Source organism: Jaculus jaculus, chromosome 6, assembly GCF_020740685.1.
Source record: "Jaculus jaculus isolate mJacJac1 chromosome 6, mJacJac1.mat.Y.cur, whole genome shotgun sequence".
NCBI lineage: Eukaryota > Metazoa > Chordata > Mammalia > Rodentia > Dipodidae > Jaculus > Jaculus jaculus.
This window is the reverse complement of record NC_059107.1, coordinates 144,785,092-144,802,296: the sequence shown is the minus strand read 5'-3', so window position 1 is coordinate 144,802,296 and position 17,205 is coordinate 144,785,092. Positions and strand designations below refer to the sequence as shown.

Here is a 17,205-nt window from a genome sequence, read left to right as displayed (position 1 = left end):
AAAACATAAAAATTTTAAAAATAATAAACTCTTACTTCTTTGGACTGTGACAACTTTGCGTCAACAATACCCTGTGTCATGGGGCTGCCCCCAGGGGGAGCAGGGCAGGGCACATGCCCACCCAGCTCCGCAGCCAGGCTAGCACAGCCCGCCGCGCACGCGCACGCGGGAGGGCAGGCGCCTGTGCTTCCCGCCTCCGCCCTGCAGGTGGCGCTGACGACCGCCCTACGCCTCCGCGGCCGACTCGGGCGGCGCCGGGGCGCCTCGCGGGCCGCGGGTCCGCCTCCGCCGTGCCGAGGGCGTGGGCTGCCGGCTTCCGGAAGCGGCGGCCGCAGGCGCGGAGCCCAGCGCGCGTCGGTCCCCGGAGCGGCAATGCGTGGCCGCCCGAGGCTGTGAGCTGAGATCGGCGGGCCGGGGCCCGTGCGTGGCGGCTCGCTGAGGCCACGGTGGCACGGCTCCGGCTCCTCGGGGCGCGGGGCGGCGCGGGCCGGGGTGATGCTGCTCAAGCTCCTGCAGAGACAGACCTATACCTGCCTGTCCCACAGGTATGGGCTCTATGTCTGCTTCGTGGGCGTCGTCGTCACCATCGTCTCTGCGTTCCAGTTTGGAGAGGTGAGTAGCGGCGCCCCTGCCCGCCGCCCTCCTGCCTCCCCATCCTCCCCGCAGCCCCGGGGGCCAGAACCACCGCCCGCCTCCCCGGCGCGCAGCGAGCGCGCATCTCCTCCGGGTCCCCGCGGCTGCATCTCCAGTGCAAGTCCCACGCCTGGGGGACGGGGAGAAGGCGCTCGATCTGCCGGGAACCCCCTTTCCTTTTCAGCGCTGTCCCCAGTCATTTTAACTTCTCCCTCTCAGGCCTTGTACACTCCCCTCTCTCTAGCTAAGAGTGTCTTTCCGCCTTCTCCACTGCTCTACTTCCCCTTCTGTTTCTCTCCTCCCGCCATCCTGCTAATCTTATCATTAGGCAAATATATTATCTTAATCCCATTTCTTCCTGGATCTCAAACTTTGCCCAAGAAGCTTGTATATCAATACATACATACATACATACATACATACATACATTCATTCATTCATACACACACACACACACACACACACACACACATATATATGTGGAAAGCATATATACATACATATATATGTGTATGTATGTGCATACATATATACATACATATATATGTGTATGTATATATTTGCATTTGAATTTGCGGGCTGAATGGGGATTCAAAGCTTTAAAAGGGATATATATATAAAAAAAAAACTTTCACACGTTTGCTCGGTTGTTCTGCACGGCTGAGGCCAGGCAGAGTGCGGAGGCCCTGCAGATCGGCGTGCGCACTGGTGGGGGCCCCTCTCTTGGCCACACGAGACGCTTCTCCAGGTTAAGCAGAGAGTAGAGCCCCTGTTAGGTGACCGAGACTGGGTAACAGTCTTGGAATCCAGCCCCTGACCCCTTGGGAGCCAGCACAGGTTCTTTGGGTCATGGGATATGTTGATAATTTAGATTATGCAACTTGGGCTTTCTTGATCTGCTCTCCTGGTGAGTGGGCCACCAAGCAGTTGAGTTACATTGTAAACTCCTTCAGGGTCCAGACAACCTGTTTGGTTTCTGAAGTGGACTTGGTCAGGTGCAGTGGACTTTGTGCTCTGTTGGAGACATACCTACAACTCTCTTGCTTGAAGTAAGACTTTGGTTTAAATCTCATTGTTACTTCATTCTTGGCAGTCTAATGTAGCATTTAAAAACATTTTGTTGGGTTGGGGAGATGGCTTAGCGGTTAAGCGCTTGCCTGTGAAGCCTAAGGACCCTGGTTCAAGGCTCGATTCCCCAGTACCCATGTAAGCCAGATGCACAAGGTGGCACATGCATTCTTTCCCTCTCTTTCTCTTTGCCCCTTTCTCTGTCTGTTGCTTTTGAATAAATAATAACAATGAACAAATTTAAAAATACTAAAAATATTTTGTTTTGGGGCTGGAGAGATGGCTTAGTGGTTAAGGTGTTTGCCTGCAAAGCCAAAAGATACCAGTTCAATTCTCCAGGGCCCACGTAAGCCAGATGCACAAGGTGGCGCATGCATCTAGGGTTTGTTTGCAGTGGCTGGAGGCCCTGATGCATCCATTCTCTCTCTAAAGTAAATAAAATAAAATACATTTAGGAAAAAAAATGTTTTTATTTATTTATTTGAGAGAGAGAGAGAATAGATGTACCAGGGCCTCTAGCCACTGCAAATTAACTTCAGATGAATGTGCCAACATGTGCATCTGGCTTACATGGTTACTGGGGAATCAAACCTGAGTCCTTAGGCTTTGCAGGCAAGCGCCTTAACTGCTAAGCCATCTCTCCAGCCCTAATAATAGCATTTTTAAAAGTTTTTTTTGAGCCGGGCGTGGTGGCGCACGCCTTTAATTCCAGCACTTGGGAGGCAGAGGTAGGAGGATCACCATGAGTTCCAGGCCACCTTGAGACTAACTACATAGTGAATTCCAGGTCAGCCTGAGGTAGAGCAAGACAGTACCTCAAAAAAACAAAACAACAAAAACAAAACTTTTTTTTTTGGTTTTCCAAAGTAGGGTCTCAATGTAGCCCAGGCTGACCTGGAATTCACTATGTAGTTTCAAGGTTGCCTGGAACTCATGGTGATCCTCCTACCTCTGCCTCCCAAGTGCTGGGATTAAAGGCATGTGCCCAGCTTCTAAAAATATTTTTATTTATTTATTTGCAAGCAGAGAGAGATAGAAGAAAGACACACACACACACAGAGAGAGAGAGAGAGAGAGGGAGAGAGAATGGGCATGCCAGGGCCTCCAGCCCCTGCAAATGAACTCTAAATGCATGTGGTACCTTGTACATCTGGCTTTACATGGGCTTTGCTGGCAAGTGCCTTAACTGCTAAGCCATCTCTCCAGCCTTGGATGAATTATTTTTATTAAAGATATGCTTTTTACGGACACATTATGTGTTGATACCATCATTTCCCTTCTCCCTGGTCCCAGACTGCTTTGCTTATATTCCCCATGGAGTTGTGGGTTATGACTTGTGAGAACAGAAGTCAGTCATTGGGGGGAGGGTATTGCCTCTGGGTATGACTTCCCAACCTGTGGCTCTTAACAATCTTTCCGCCCCCTCTAATGCAAAATTCCCTGAGCGGAGGAGGTTGGTGTGTTTTTAAGTGTATTTTAATGTTGAGCTCTCAGGAACTTCTGGATTTTTGCTTTGGTATGCGTTGAGAGTGTCCTCAGTGTCTGTCTCTGTCACCCTGGTGTAGATTGTCAGGCTCACCATGAGCTACACTCGTGTTTGTCTCCTCAAATCCTCTGTGGTTTCACCTGGGCCTTGGCTGAAGTGCCAGGGATGCTTTACCTGGATGGATTTTTTTTTTTTTTTTCAAGGTAGCGTCTCATTGTAGCCCTAGGTTGGCCTTGAACTCATGGCAGTTCTCCTACCTCACCCTCCCAAATGATGGGGTAAAAGTGTGTACCACCAGCTGAGCTCTCAGTTTTTTTGCAGGGGAGGCAGGGGTTTGAGGTAGGGTCTCCCTCTAGCCCAGTGGATGATTTATATTTACTTGAGAGAGAAAGAGGCAGCAAGAGAGCCAGGGCCCCCCGCTGCTGCAAACTCCAGACATGTGCATCCTCTTGTATATTTGCTAAGCCAGCCCTTTATATATATATGTTTCTTAACTTGATTATTTTGAGCTGTTGATTGACTACAGTATGAGGGTGACTTAAAAATATCACTTTAGGGCTGGAGGGATGGCTTAGCACTTAAGGAATCTGCCTGCAAAGCCAAAGGATCCCGGTTCAATTCTCCAGAACCCACATAACCCAGATGCACATGGTGGAACATGCCTCTGGAGTTCCTTTGCAGTGGCTGGAGGCCCTGGCGCACCTATTCTCTCTCTCTCTCTGTCAAATAAATAAAACGTATTTTAAAAAACATCACTTTAGGGGGCTGGAGAGAAGGCTTAGCAGTTAAGGTGTTTGCCTGCAAAGCCAAAGGACCTTGGTTCAATTCCCCAAGACCCACATAAACCAGATGCACAAGGGGGCACTTGCGCCTGGAGTTTATTTACAGTGGCTGGAGGCCCTGAAGCACCCATTCTCTCTCTCCCTCTTTGCCTCTTTCTTTTACTGTCTCAAATAAATAAAAATTAAATTAAGAAAGTATCAGTTAAGAATTGTTTTCTTTCTTTCTTTTCTTTTTTTCTTTTTTTGAGGTAGGGTTTCACTCTAACCCAGGCTGACCTGGAATTCAGTTCACTGTGTAGTCTCAGGGTGGCCTTGAACTCAGGGCCATCCTCCTACCTGTGCCTCCCAAGTGCTGGGATTAAAGGCATGTGCCACCATATCTGGCTAGAACTGTTCTCTTGTATACCGTTTTTCCTTTCATCTACCCATGTGCACCACCACACCTGGCTAGAATTATTTCCTTTTATACTGTTTTTTTCCTTTTATTTACCCCTAGGGCAAGTTATAGCCACATCAATAATGTTTGAAAAATAAACAATAACTACATATATTATATCAGAGTAGGAAACTCATTACTGGAAAGGAGCTTGAACTGATGTGGGTGACGACCACTCAATTCATCCACCCATCCATCTGTGGTAGTTTGAAAGTAAGCCCCCCATAGATGCTGGCATCTTAAAGCTTGTAACCAAGTCCCCAGCCACCTGGCTGGTGGAGGTGTCACTGGGGGCGGATCCTAAGGTCCAACCCAAAGGTGCATTTGCGCGTGGATCTGAATTCCAGTCCAAAGGTGTGCGGAGCAGTCTGAGCTGTTTCTTGGTGGTGTTGGCTTGTGGTTTCTCTCTGGCGCACAAGGATGAAGCAACTGCGAGGTCGCACATGCCCACTAGGTGGCGCAAGCGTCTGGAGTTCGAATGCAATGGCCAAGGCCCTGGCGAGACAATTCTCTCTCTCGCTCTAAAATAAATAAGTAAATAAAGAGGATAGACCCGCTTAAAAACAAAAACAAAAACAAAAAAACTGTGTCTGTTTGGAAGTTCATTCCAGCAATGTGAAGCTGTCTCCAACACCATCCATCCATCCATCCATCCTCATGCTCTAAAAGTTATTTTATGTACTGTGACTTTTCTCTGAAAATCAGGCATTTGCTGTTATATGTACATAGTAGGTACAAGGTGCTAGCAGAGATGCAAAGAACTGCAGTCAGGCATTTGGCCATTCTTGTCTAGGTGAAATGAGGCTACTGTGTACATAAAGTCTGTGTAACAATATAAGGGAAAAGCAATTGAATGTCTGAGTAGGTATACAGTAACTGTTTAGAAAAAAAATGGGAAGAAGCCGGGCGTGGTGGCGCACATCTTTAATCCCAGCACTCGGGAGGCAGAGGTAGGAGGATCACCGTGAGTTCCAGGCCCCCCTGAGACTACATAGTGAATTCCAGGTCAGCCTGGATTACAGTGAAACCCTACCTTGAAAAACCATAAAAGGGGGGGGGGGGATTATTGGTTACAATATTTTGGAGGCAGTTCAGAGCCTTTTGCATGTAAGTACAAGGAAAGGAGAGGAAAAGAGAATATTTGGGGCAGTGAGAATATAGGAGTATTTGAGTTCAAGCTTGAGAAATTACTCAGAAGAGTTTGTGATCTCTTTTGCGTCTCGAATTACTTAAACTACTGCGGGTGTCTCATAGAGCTGGCTTGAGAAGGGAGCGTGTTAGCTGGCAGAAGTGGAGACAGAGTGAACGTGTGCTGAAAGTTGGACCAGGGTTCTCCGATTTTGTCACAGGAATCTCTCCATCCCGTTCTCCCCTTCAGTTTACTTTTCAGCCAAGCCTTCTGCGGGTAGGAGCAGAGGTTGCTGCTGCCAACTCTGTCCTACCCGTTTCATAACCGTGGCAACTCTCTCTTCAGTGCCAGCTAGACCCAGAGCTGCTTGCCTAGCTCGAGGAGAGAGTGCCCTTGTTAACCACTGGGATCGGCGCCAGGGCGCTGGGCAGGCCTGAGTCACAGTTGAACCACGTGAGTGGAGATGGCTTCCAGAAGGGTAGTCACCAGGCTGTTACCAAAGGACAGGCCACAGCAGCAGAGGTCCTGGACCGGCTTGAATTCAAACCCGTTTTCTTTCCTTGCCTTTGGCATTAACACCATGTCTGTGATAGCCATTAGCCCTTTAGTAACCTTGGTTTGTTTCCTTGTTTAATACCTTGTAAATTAATTGATTTGTGACACTTACATTCTTAGTTTTTAATAGCTTTATTTATTTGTTTATTTCATTTGCTCTTGATTGCATATTAAACTGTGTTTAATGAATGTATTTTGTTGAGAAATCTTGCTTAAATGCTTTTCTCCCATTCAGAGCTCAACCCTAGCTTCTAACTGATGTTATCTTAATATTTATTTATTTACTTAGTTTGGGTTTTCGAGGTAGGGTCTCCCTCTAGCCCAGGCTGACCTGGAATTCACTATGTAGACTATGGTGACCTTAAACTCACAGCAGGGCTCCTACCACAGGCTCTCTAGGGCTGTTTTTTATTTTTATTTTTATTGTTTTTTTTTAAGCTTTATCTTTATTTATTAGAGACAGAGAGAGGAAAAGAGAGAGAGAGAATGGCTATGCCAAGGCCTCTAGCCACTGCAAATGAACTCCAGATGCATATGCCACCCCATGTGCATCTGGCTTATGGGGGACCTGGAATCCTTAGGCTTCACAGGCAAGTGCCTTAACTGCTAAGCCATTTCTTCAGCCTCTTTTTTTTTGACACCTTACATAATTATAAACAATATGGAATATGGAATCTCTCTTATCTTCAAACTCTGTGTCCCAACAGAATGGCTGGTTCATTCGTTTGGTTGAGTGCTGAGCCAGGCCCTAGAGGTCACAGCAATGAAGGTAGCTGGTGCAGTCAGGTTGGCATTGCTGATAGAAATCACCCAACCAAGAGCAGTTTGTGGGGAAAAGAGGTTTATTTTGGCTTACAGGCTCAAAGGGAAGCTGCATGATGGCAGGGGAAGTCGATGGCATGAGCAGAGGGTGGACATCACCCCCTGGCCCACATAAGGTGGACCATAGCAACAGGAGAGTGTGCCAAACCCTGGCAAGGGAAAACTGGCTATAACACCCATAAGCCTGCCCCCACCAATACATGGCCTCCAGGAGTTATTTCCCAAATCTCCATCAGCTGGGAATCTAGCATTCAGAACACCTAAGTTTATGGGGGACACCTGATCAAACCCCCACAGAAGCAGAGGTGACTTCTATATACAGGAAGCTTGTATTAGGGTTGTTCAGTGAGAGATTGAATGCTGCCTCATCACAGCTGTGAGCCAGGCCGCAAAGATGCAGGGTGTGGCGGGAGAGACCAGTGGTGAGAGCCGACTTGCCTGGTGGCGGGTGAGCTCATGCCTGGGCAGGAATGCCCCAGGCAGAGGATGGAGAGGGCCAGGCATTCACTTTCTTTCCTCCAGAGCCTGTGTCCCAATGTCTAGAGACCTTATAGATGGCAACAACATCTGGGCTTGGAATGGACCGGGTGCTGCTGGCCTTAGTGGTAGAAGGCAGGAATTTTGCAGGCGTGTGGGGGAAGCAATGATGTGGAGTTTGAGAAAGTTGAAGTTGCAGGAATATTCAAGAAGGGTATACGAAGGTCTTGTGGTTAGAGATAGAGAACAAGACAAAGGTGACCTAGGGTGACTGGTTTTGTTGCAGTACTCCCCCCCCCCCCTCGCCCCCAGCATCTCGTAACTAGGTGTTTGGGGCTTTGGCGTTTGTTCAGTGGGGTACCACTAAGGGTTATTTTGTGATGCGTGGTGGCACATGCCTTTGATTCCAGCACTCTGGAGGCAGAGGTAGGAGGATCGCTGTGAATTTGAAGGCACCTTGCGACTACATAGTGAATTCCAGGTCAGCCTGGGGCTACAGTGAGACCGTACCTTGGAAAAAAAACAAAACTGTGATGCATACCTCATCCCACACAACAAAGACTTATCAGGCTCCCAAAATCAATGACACTAGAATTGAGAAATGCTGAGCTGGAGAGAGGCCGCAGGGCAACCTCAGCTGGGAGAAAGGATGGAAAGGAAATGGGTGGACTGGGAGGTGTCGGAGGCCCAGCCATCTTCTCTGTCTTTCAGACAGTCCACTAACGTCTTGATGGTAGACACGAGCAAGAAAGACAAGTTCATGTCCTCTCCCAGACCTTCAGCTAGGCATTCAGGAGTATTTGCTGAAGGAAAAACTGGTATCAGAACTTCCTTTTGCTCATTGACTGTGACTTAAGCGAGTGGAAGACAGGTGGGCTAAGGAAGGTGTCTAATGTCTACAAGGCACCTTGCAAATGCAGGGCAGAAAAAAAAAAGCCAGTGCAGTAAATGCTAATTAAGTACCACCTGTGCCCTCTTGACATTCTTCTGGCCCCGATGTTCGATGTTCATGCAGATAGAAGTAGAAAACCCACCCTGTCTGGTGATAACCTGTCGGTTTCCCCTGGAGATAGAGCAGAACTCACAAGGATTACCTCAGGGTGCTGTGTTCTGGTTAGAGTATGGTGGAGGGGCGAGCGGTTGGATAATTTAACACAGCTATATTTTGTAATTACCACGTCGACCACCTCTGTGCTTTCTTCGAGGATGTAAGGAGTCGTCTGTTCATCGCAGTACGTTTTTTCAGGTTGCCCCAGTCCTGGAACCGTTTGTGATCCAGAAGGCCTTGTCTTCAGCAGGCGCTTAGTCAGCCTGTGGTGATTCATACATAGGCTGAATTAAGCTGGAACAAAAAAGCAGTCTTTCAGAAACATCACAGACTAAGTCCTGCTCGTACAGAAGGAAGGGCTTTCTGTGATCACACCAAAAGCCACATAGTCTCCCTTAAAATTTCTAAGATTGTTTCTTTTGTAGGATTTTAGTTTTCAAGTTTATCCTTTTCTCTGAACATGCCTATTTTTTCCCTTTATTGCTTCATTCCCTTAATATTTTGAGGGGGGGGTGGTTCGAGGTAGAGTCTCACTCTAGCTCAGGCTCATCTAGAATTTGCTCTGTACACTCAGGCTGGCCTCGAACTCATGGCGATCCTCCTGCCTCTGCCTCCCGGGTGCTGGGATTAAAGGCGTGTGCCCCCACACCTGGCTTCCTTAATGTTATTTTTGACTCATTAATCTCACATTGAAGCTTCTTTGCCAACATTTAAGAAGTTATCAGGACTGGAGGGATGGCCTAGTGAGCAAGGCAGACAAGCTCCATTTCTCACCTGTCAAGCCACACCCTGAAGGGATTTGAGGAGAGGTGATGCTGTTACAGCATAGTGGTATGCACCTATAATCCTAGCATTTAGCAGGCTGAGGCAGGAGGATTGTGAATTTGAGATTAGCCTGGGCTATATAACAGTAAGAGCTAATCTCAAAAATAAATAAATAAATAAAGGAGCAGTGCCACACGCGTCTAATCCCAGCCCTCAGGAGGAAGAAGTAGAATCGTGTGAGTTCGAGGCCACCCTGAGACTACATAGTGAAGTCCAGGTCAGCCTGAGCTAGAGTGAGACCTTTACTTGAAAACCAAAAAAAAAAAGAGGGGGTTCTCTGCAGAGATGGCTTAGTGGTTAAGATGATTGCCTGCAAAGCCAAAGACCCAGGTTCAGTTCCTCAGGACCCCGGAGGCACAGGTTAGACTGGAACTCGCCGTGTAGTCCAGGCTGGCCTCAAATTCAGACCCTTGGTGTTACATTACGGACATGCTTCCCCATGCTCAATCCCCGTCCCTCCCCCCTCCCTTGTACTTTAGTTTCACTCCGAGGTTGTGTGTAAATATATATGTTTTCTTACTTAATGTCTTAATCTCTCTGCGATGCAGTGTGGGAACAGAGACCCTTCTGTCTTAATTCACCACGGTATCTGCAGCCCCTAGAAGTCTGATGTCTAGAAGTAAGCCGAGTACAGAAATACCTTCTTCTATCTAAATATGGAAAGGTCACCTGCGATGAGCAGTTTCTAAATTTGAATTTTAAACTATGTGAGTTTAGTATGTGTGTGTATGAAATTTTGAGACTCGATTTTTAAGCCGTTTGAAAGTACAGAAAGTTCCCATATGCTCCCTTCCCCAGAGTAGTTTTTTTATTTTTATTATTTATTCATTTTATTTGTAAGCACACACACACACACACACACACACACACACAGAGAGAGAGAGAGAGAGAGAGAGAGAGAGAGAGGAAAAGAAGGGGCACACCAAGGCCTCTAGCCACTGTAAGTGAACTCTGGATGCATGCGCCTCTTTGTGCATCTAGCTTTACGTGGGTACTTCGGAATCGAACTCAGGTTGCCCTGTGTTCGCCTAAGCCATTCTTCTCTTTTCCTCTCCCACTATGGTCACTGTGCCTTTTCCAGAGTGTTATGTGCTTGGAATCATGCAGCTTGTAGCTTTTTAGATTAACTTCCTTCACCTAGCAATATTTTTTAAAAACTTAAAAAAAAATTATTTGCAGGCAGAGAGAAAATGGGTGTGTCAGGGCCTCTTAGCCACTGCCAATGAACTCCAGATACATGTGCCCCTTTGGTGCATCTGGCTTTATGTGGGTACTTGAGAATTGAACTCAGGTTTTTAGGTTTAGCAGGCAAGCGTCTTAACCACTGAGCAATTTCTCCATTCTATCACCAAACAATATTTTGAATTGCTTCTATATTTAATTGTCTTTTAAAAAATATTTTATTTTTGTTTATTTGAGAGAGAAAGAAAGAAGAAGAGGCAGGGAGAGAATGGGTATACCAAGGCCTTCAGCCTCTGCAAATGAACTCCATACACATCTGCCATCCTGGGGAATCAAACCTGAGTCCTTAGGCTTCACAGGCAAGCACCTTATCCACTGAGCAATATCTATAGCCCATAATTGCCACTGTTTTTGTTGTGGTTTGTTTGTTTTTCGAGGTAAGGTCTCCCTCCAGCCCAGGCTGACCTGGAATTCATTATGTAGTCTCAGGCTGGCCTCGAACTCATGGTGATCCTCCTACCTTGGCCTCCCTAGTGCTGGTATTAAAGGCATGGACCACCGTGCCCAGCTAATTGCCACATTTTGTGACTTGATAACTCACTTTTTTGGTGGGGGAGGCTTTTTTTTTGTTAAGGTAGGGCAGGCTTACCTGGAATTCACTAATTTTAAAAATATTTTATTTGTGTATATTTATTTGACATAGTAAGAGGGAGAGAGAGAAAATGGGTGCACCAGGACCTCCAGCCACTGCCAGTGAACTCAAGACGTGCACTCCCATCGGCATCTGGGTCCTGGGGAATTGAACCAGGGTCCTTTGGCTTCGCAGGCAAACGCCTTAATTGCTAAGCCATCCCTCCAGCCTGGTTTTGGCTTTTTGAGACAGAATCTCATATAGCCTAGCCTGGCAGTTGTGTGTACTGAGGAAAAACATACATTTTTTTTTTTAAATGTGGCCATGGTCATTTATAACAGCAATAGGGAAATCATTCTGGATCATTGGATGACTAACTACTGTGTTAGGTAAATGCTGGTTTCAGAATTGATGGATGGCTGCATTCACAAAGGTTCATGTGGCAAAGCCAGCTCTGTCAAAAGTCCGAGGAAGCTGCCAGGGCACGCTAACTAACCTGGGCTAGAGTCTCATACAAAGCCCAACCCACCAGCAACACGTGAGGGAGCTTCTGGCTACAGAGTGAGGCATTGCAGGATTTGTTCCATATTTGGCACCTTGTTCACAGGAATTTAGTGGGGTGCAGACCAGCTGTGGCTGTCATTTTATTAAAACTGGCCTGCCACTGGTCTTGAATGCTGCCACGGTTACTAAAATGGAGCCCTGGAAGTGCTAACTTTTATTTTCTTTTGGGTTTTTTTTTTTTTCAATTTAAAGATTTTTTTGTTGTTGTTTTACTTTTTTTAAAATTTTTTAAAATTTTTTTATTTATTTATTTGAGAGCGTCAGACAGAGAGAAAGACAGATAGAGGGAGAGAGAGAGAATGGGCGCGCCAGGGCTTCCAGCCTCTGCAAACGAACTCCAGACGCATGCGCCCCCTTGTGCATCTGGCTAATGTGGGTCCTGGGGAACTGAGCCTCGAACCGGGGTCCTTAGGCTTCACAGGCAAGCATTTCACTGCTAAGCCCTTTTTTTAAAAATTTTTACTAGCATTTTCCATGATCTTTTGGGTTTTTAAGGTAGGGTCTCACTCTAGTTCAGACTGACCTGGAATTCACTGTGTAGTCTCAGGGTGTTCTCAAACTCATGGATGCTCTTACCTCTGCCTCCCGAGTGCTGGGGTTAAAGGCGTGCGCCACCACGCCCGGCTACTTTTTTTTTTTTTTTTGCTTAGAACAAACTCACACCCTATGACATATACATTTCCTCAGTAACACACTGTACAGGGCTGCAGGCATGCCAGGCAGGCACTCTACCAGTGGAGCTACATGCCCAGCAAGAATTATTTTCCTCATGTATTAAAGCTCTCTAGAGGTGGCAAGGTTGGTTTTTCTGGTGAGGAAGAAAGCGCGCACTGAGGGCACACAAAGGATATGGGCAGGTCTAGGCCATTTGAGAGGCGCACCCTCTCTTACGCCCACTCTCCATCTTCTGGGAAAACCACTAAGCCAAGAACAGTTTTATGGAGCATATCAAAAATGAACTACATGAAGCAGGGAGTGGTGGCGCACACCTTTAATCCCAGCACAGAGGTAAGAGGATTGCTGTGAGTTCGAGGCCACCCTGAGACTACATAGTGAATTCCAGGTCAGCCTGGGCTAGAGTGAGACCCTACCTTGAAAAACAAACGAACAACAAAAAAAAGGAACAAACTGGCTGTCCTATGGCAAACTACAAACTACATACAGATACTGATGGCGAATCACTTCTGCTTGTACTCAGTAAATTGATAGTTGCACAATTGTGCTATTGGAACTGGACACACTGGTATTTAGTGCTGTACATGGCATTGTTTTTAAGCTGTGGGCTTGGTGTTGTATATAATCTCAAAGGCAGCGCTCACTCTTCCTCCTGGAAGAATTCACAACTGAGTTGGAGAGGCCAGTTGTATGCGTGTTCCGCCTCATTCACCGTGATGAAAATGGGGCCCTGGACCTCAGCAGCTCTCAGCCGCACCCTCCACTCAAGCGACAGTCCCCATTAATCCTCTTCCTCTCCTTCACTGCTTCTTCTAGTCTGGTGTTCAAGTTTCCAAATGCCCCTGCTCTCCACGCCAACTGCTCCCTGGCTCGTGTTAATCCTTCAAGACTGGGAACATTGCTTCCTCGAGGAAATCTTTCCTGGTGTTTTCCTAGAAGAGCCCCCACTCTCGGCAGTGTGGCTGCAGCCAGCTGTCAGCTTCTGCGCTAAAGACCACCGTAGGGCGAGGGGAGATGTTTGCTAAAGGGCACAGTTTCAGCTAGAGAGGATGAGTACATTCTGAAGTCCTGATGTAACAGCTAATAGTTCCACACTCGAAAATTGCCGAAAGTAGGTCTTAAATGTTTTCACCACAACATAGTGGTATGTATGTGAGATAATGGGTCTATTAATTCGATTTAATAACTTCATATACATATATCAAAATGTCATATTATAAGCTGGGTGTAGTGATGCACACCTTTAATCCCAGCACTCGGGAGGGAGAGGTAGGAGGATTGCCATGAATTCAAGCCACCCTGAAGATTACATGGTGAGTTCCAGGTCAGCCTGGGCTAGAGTGAAACCTTACCTTAAAACACAAACAAATAAAAAATGTCATATCAGAAGTATATGCAGTTTTGGTTTGCCAGTTGTACATTAATGAAACCAGGGAAAACCAATGAGTCATAGGTCTTTGAAGTCAGAAACTTAGCTCTTTGTAAACCTGCAGCCTGATAGACTAGACTCTCATTAAATGTGTATAAACCAATACATTGAGTTAAAGGGGTTATTTGCAGTGCTTGTGAGGGGACAGTAAAGGTAGGCAAAGGTCTGATTTTTTTTTTGAGGCAACCCCGACAGACTGGCCCCCCTTTTTTGTAAAATGAGAGAGAGAGGGGAGGGGAGGGAGAATTGATGCTTCAGGGCCTCCAGCTACTGCAATCAAACTCCAAAATGTGTGCTACCTTGTGTGCATATGCAACTGAATGAACTTGGGTCACTTTGTGCGTCTGTCTTACATGGGACCTGGAGAGTCGTACATGGGTCCTTAGGCTGTACAGGCAAGTGCCTTAACCAGTAAGCCATCTCTCCAGCCCAGGGCTTGATTTAAAAAAATTATACATCTATATCTATATCTACATCTACATCTACATCTACATCTGTATGTATGTATGTATGTATATTTTGCAAGGAGAGAGAGAGAGAATGAATGGCACACCAGGATCTCTAGCCCCTACAAACAAACTCCAGATACATGCACCACTTTGTGCATCTGGCTTTACGGGGGTACTAAGGAATCAAACTGTGGTTGTTAGGCTTTATAGGCAAGTGCCTTAGCCACTAAGCCATCTCTCCAGCCCCAAAGGTCTGATTTTGAGGTGTGCAAACACTATGAAAAGTGAACAAGTGTGACAGGACAAACTGCCGCCGCCGCCCCCCCCCCCCCCCCCCCCCCCCCGTAGCCATTTGTGACATAACTAAGTTCTGGCCGAGGAAAGCAGAAGTGGCAGGTACATTTCACGGGGTCTCTTTCCTTGCCTCTCCCTTTCCGTTGACTGGAATGAATCCATGGATGGGGGAGCTCAGACCCCCGTGTCCAGGTAGAGCAGTCACGTCCTAGGAGTAGAGCAGGAAGCTCGAAGACGCTGTGGCAGGAAGAAGAGCGTTCAGGAGGAGGGACAGAATGAAAGGATGCCCTTAGAGACCAGAGCAAAGATGACCTGAGTGATAGAAGGTAAAACAATGTTTCTAGAAAGAGGAAACTCTGCGCCACTGAGTGTATAGAAAGCCATGGGCTTGGGGAGATAACTCGGCAAAGTGCTTACCTTGCAGGCATGTGATCGTGGGCTTGCACATGTGTGGATGCAGAGGACAACTTTAGGTCCTCCAGAATGTTACTGCCCATCTCTGTCTGGGATAGGGGCTCTCACTGGCCCGGAGCTCACCAGTCAGTCAAGGCTAGCTAGCAAGGACCAGAGATCCTCCCGTCTCTGCTTCCCCTGTGCTGGGATGGCAGATGTGTGCTGGTACATATTTTATGTGGATACTGGGGATTGAACTGGGATCCTTTCGCTTGGGAGAGACAAACACTTTACCTTGCTCCCTTTAGCAGTTATTAATGATGGAAATGAAGGTAGTACTGAATTCTTAGATTTTGATGCAAAGAAAGCATTATGTCTTTATCTTTTTTTGTTTGGTTGGTTTTTGTTCGTCTCCACCCCCACCCCCACACACACACACACACACACTCAGGTAGGTTCTCACCATATAACCCAGGCTGACCTAAAATGCACTCTGTTGCCCCAGGCTGCCCTCAAACTCACGGTGATCCTCCTACCTCTGACTTGTAAACACTGAGATTTTTAAAGGTGTGTACCACCACGCCTGGCTCATTGTTTCTTTCTTTTTTTTTTTTTTTTTTAATTCTAGGTGGTTCTGGAGTGGAGCCGGGATCAATACCATGTCTTATTTGATTCCTACAGAGATAATATTGCTGGGAAGTCCTTTCAGAATCGGTGAGATGAGAGACTTTAGAGATTATCTGTTATTTGGACTTAAGCATTGAGTCATGAAATCATTCATGTTTTTGAAATGATGTTTCTAAGTTATATGTGTAGGCATGAAACAGCTCTTAGTTCAAAGAGAGTATGAGATAATTCATTAGTGAACCAAAGATGAGTGACCGTGACCCAGGAACATGGGCCCATTCCCAAGTGTAGCAGCTTTGTGACATTTTTATAGAGTGTGAACCAAGGAACTTTTCACATAGATGAGTGGAAACATCAGCTAGGCAGATTCCAGCAGAGTGGGGAAATCTTAGAATTTTCAGGTACAGTCTGTTAACCTTCTTTGGGTTGGTGGAAGCTAGTGTTCTATTGATATATTCTAGAGTGCTTTACCTGATAATCACTAGGTTGTTAGGGTGGACTAGCTATGGATGACTAGTTAAGGAACTAAAGATAACCCAAGATAAACATTTGGCTCTGGGTCTTCAGCATTCCAACCCTTCACAATCACAAGATCAGCCTTGGAGAATGTTTAACACAGGTGTGGCTTTTTTTTTTTTTTAACCTGGAAACTTCAGTTCACATGTATGTGGTTTTATTTTATTTTATTTTTTGTTCATTTTTTATTTATTTATTTGAGAGTGACAGACACAGAGAGAAAGACAGATAGAGGGAGAGAGAGAGAATGGGCGCGCCAGGGCTTCCAGCCTCTGCAAACGAACTCCAGACACGTGCACCCCCTTGTGCATCTGGCTAACGTGGGACCTGGGGAACCGAGCCTCGAACCGGGGTCCTTAGGCTTCACAGGCAAGCACTTAACCGCTAAGCCATCTCTCCAGCCCGTGTATGTGGTTTTAATATATAAGAATTCTACCCAACTGAAGAAACCTAGAAATTCACCATGTTTTGTGAGTGAGAAGTTTTGATTCCAAAAAATAACCTTGCCTTGCCGTGTTAAGTACCTTGCACTGTGAGATCCCAACCTACCCTGCCAGTTCTGTGAGCGACACAGTTTCATCCACCTTAGGATGGCTGCCAGGCTCACTATTGACAACACTCTGTCAGCCGTGACACTGCCGCAGTCACCGCCATGGCTGGACCCCGTCCCTGTGGTCGCATATCTTGCTGTATCTGTCAGGAGAATGCAAGCAGCCTCACTGTCTGTCTCTCTCTTTAGGCCTCTCATTAGAATGCTGCCTTCAATGTTGTCCTTGTGGATTTTTCTCCTTGTTACCTGCAGGGATTGTTTCTGACATTCCTTACAGATACATTACATGGATATCCCTCTCTCTCTTTCTCTTTTTAAAAATTTTTATTTATTTATTTATTAGAGGGAGGAAGTGAGAGAGAGAGGGAGGGAGGGAGAGAGAATGGGCGCATCAGGGCATCTAGCCCCTGCAAATGAACTCCAGACGCATGCATTCCTTTATGCATCTGGTTTACCTGAGATCTGGGGAATCGAACCTAGGTCCTTAGGTGAAGCCATATCTCTAGTCCCCTCTCTCTTTTGTTTTTCATTTTTGTTTTTGCTTTTGTTTTTCAAGGTAGGGTCTCACACTAGCCGAGTCTGACCTGGAATTCACTATGTAGTCTCAGGCCAGCCTCAAACTCACAACAATGCT

At 46.5% G+C, this 17,205-nt stretch overlaps 1 protein-coding gene across 1 annotated transcript in view; it reads left to right on the top strand.

Annotated features, from left to right (window-relative positions):
* Positions 1 to 449: 449 nt before the first annotated feature.
* Positions 450 to 17,205, top strand: part of Gnptab (N-acetylglucosamine-1-phosphate transferase subunits alpha and beta) — an 81,262-nt gene continuing 64,506 nt past the window's right edge. Inside the window, exons 1-2 of the mRNA XM_004650224.2 lie at positions 450 to 612; positions 15,507 to 15,592. Of these exons, the coding sequence (XP_004650281.2) occupies positions 496 to 612; positions 15,507 to 15,592 (203 nt within the window). The 5' untranslated portion in view covers positions 450 to 495. The remainder of the gene's footprint in view (positions 613 to 15,506; positions 15,593 to 17,205) is intronic.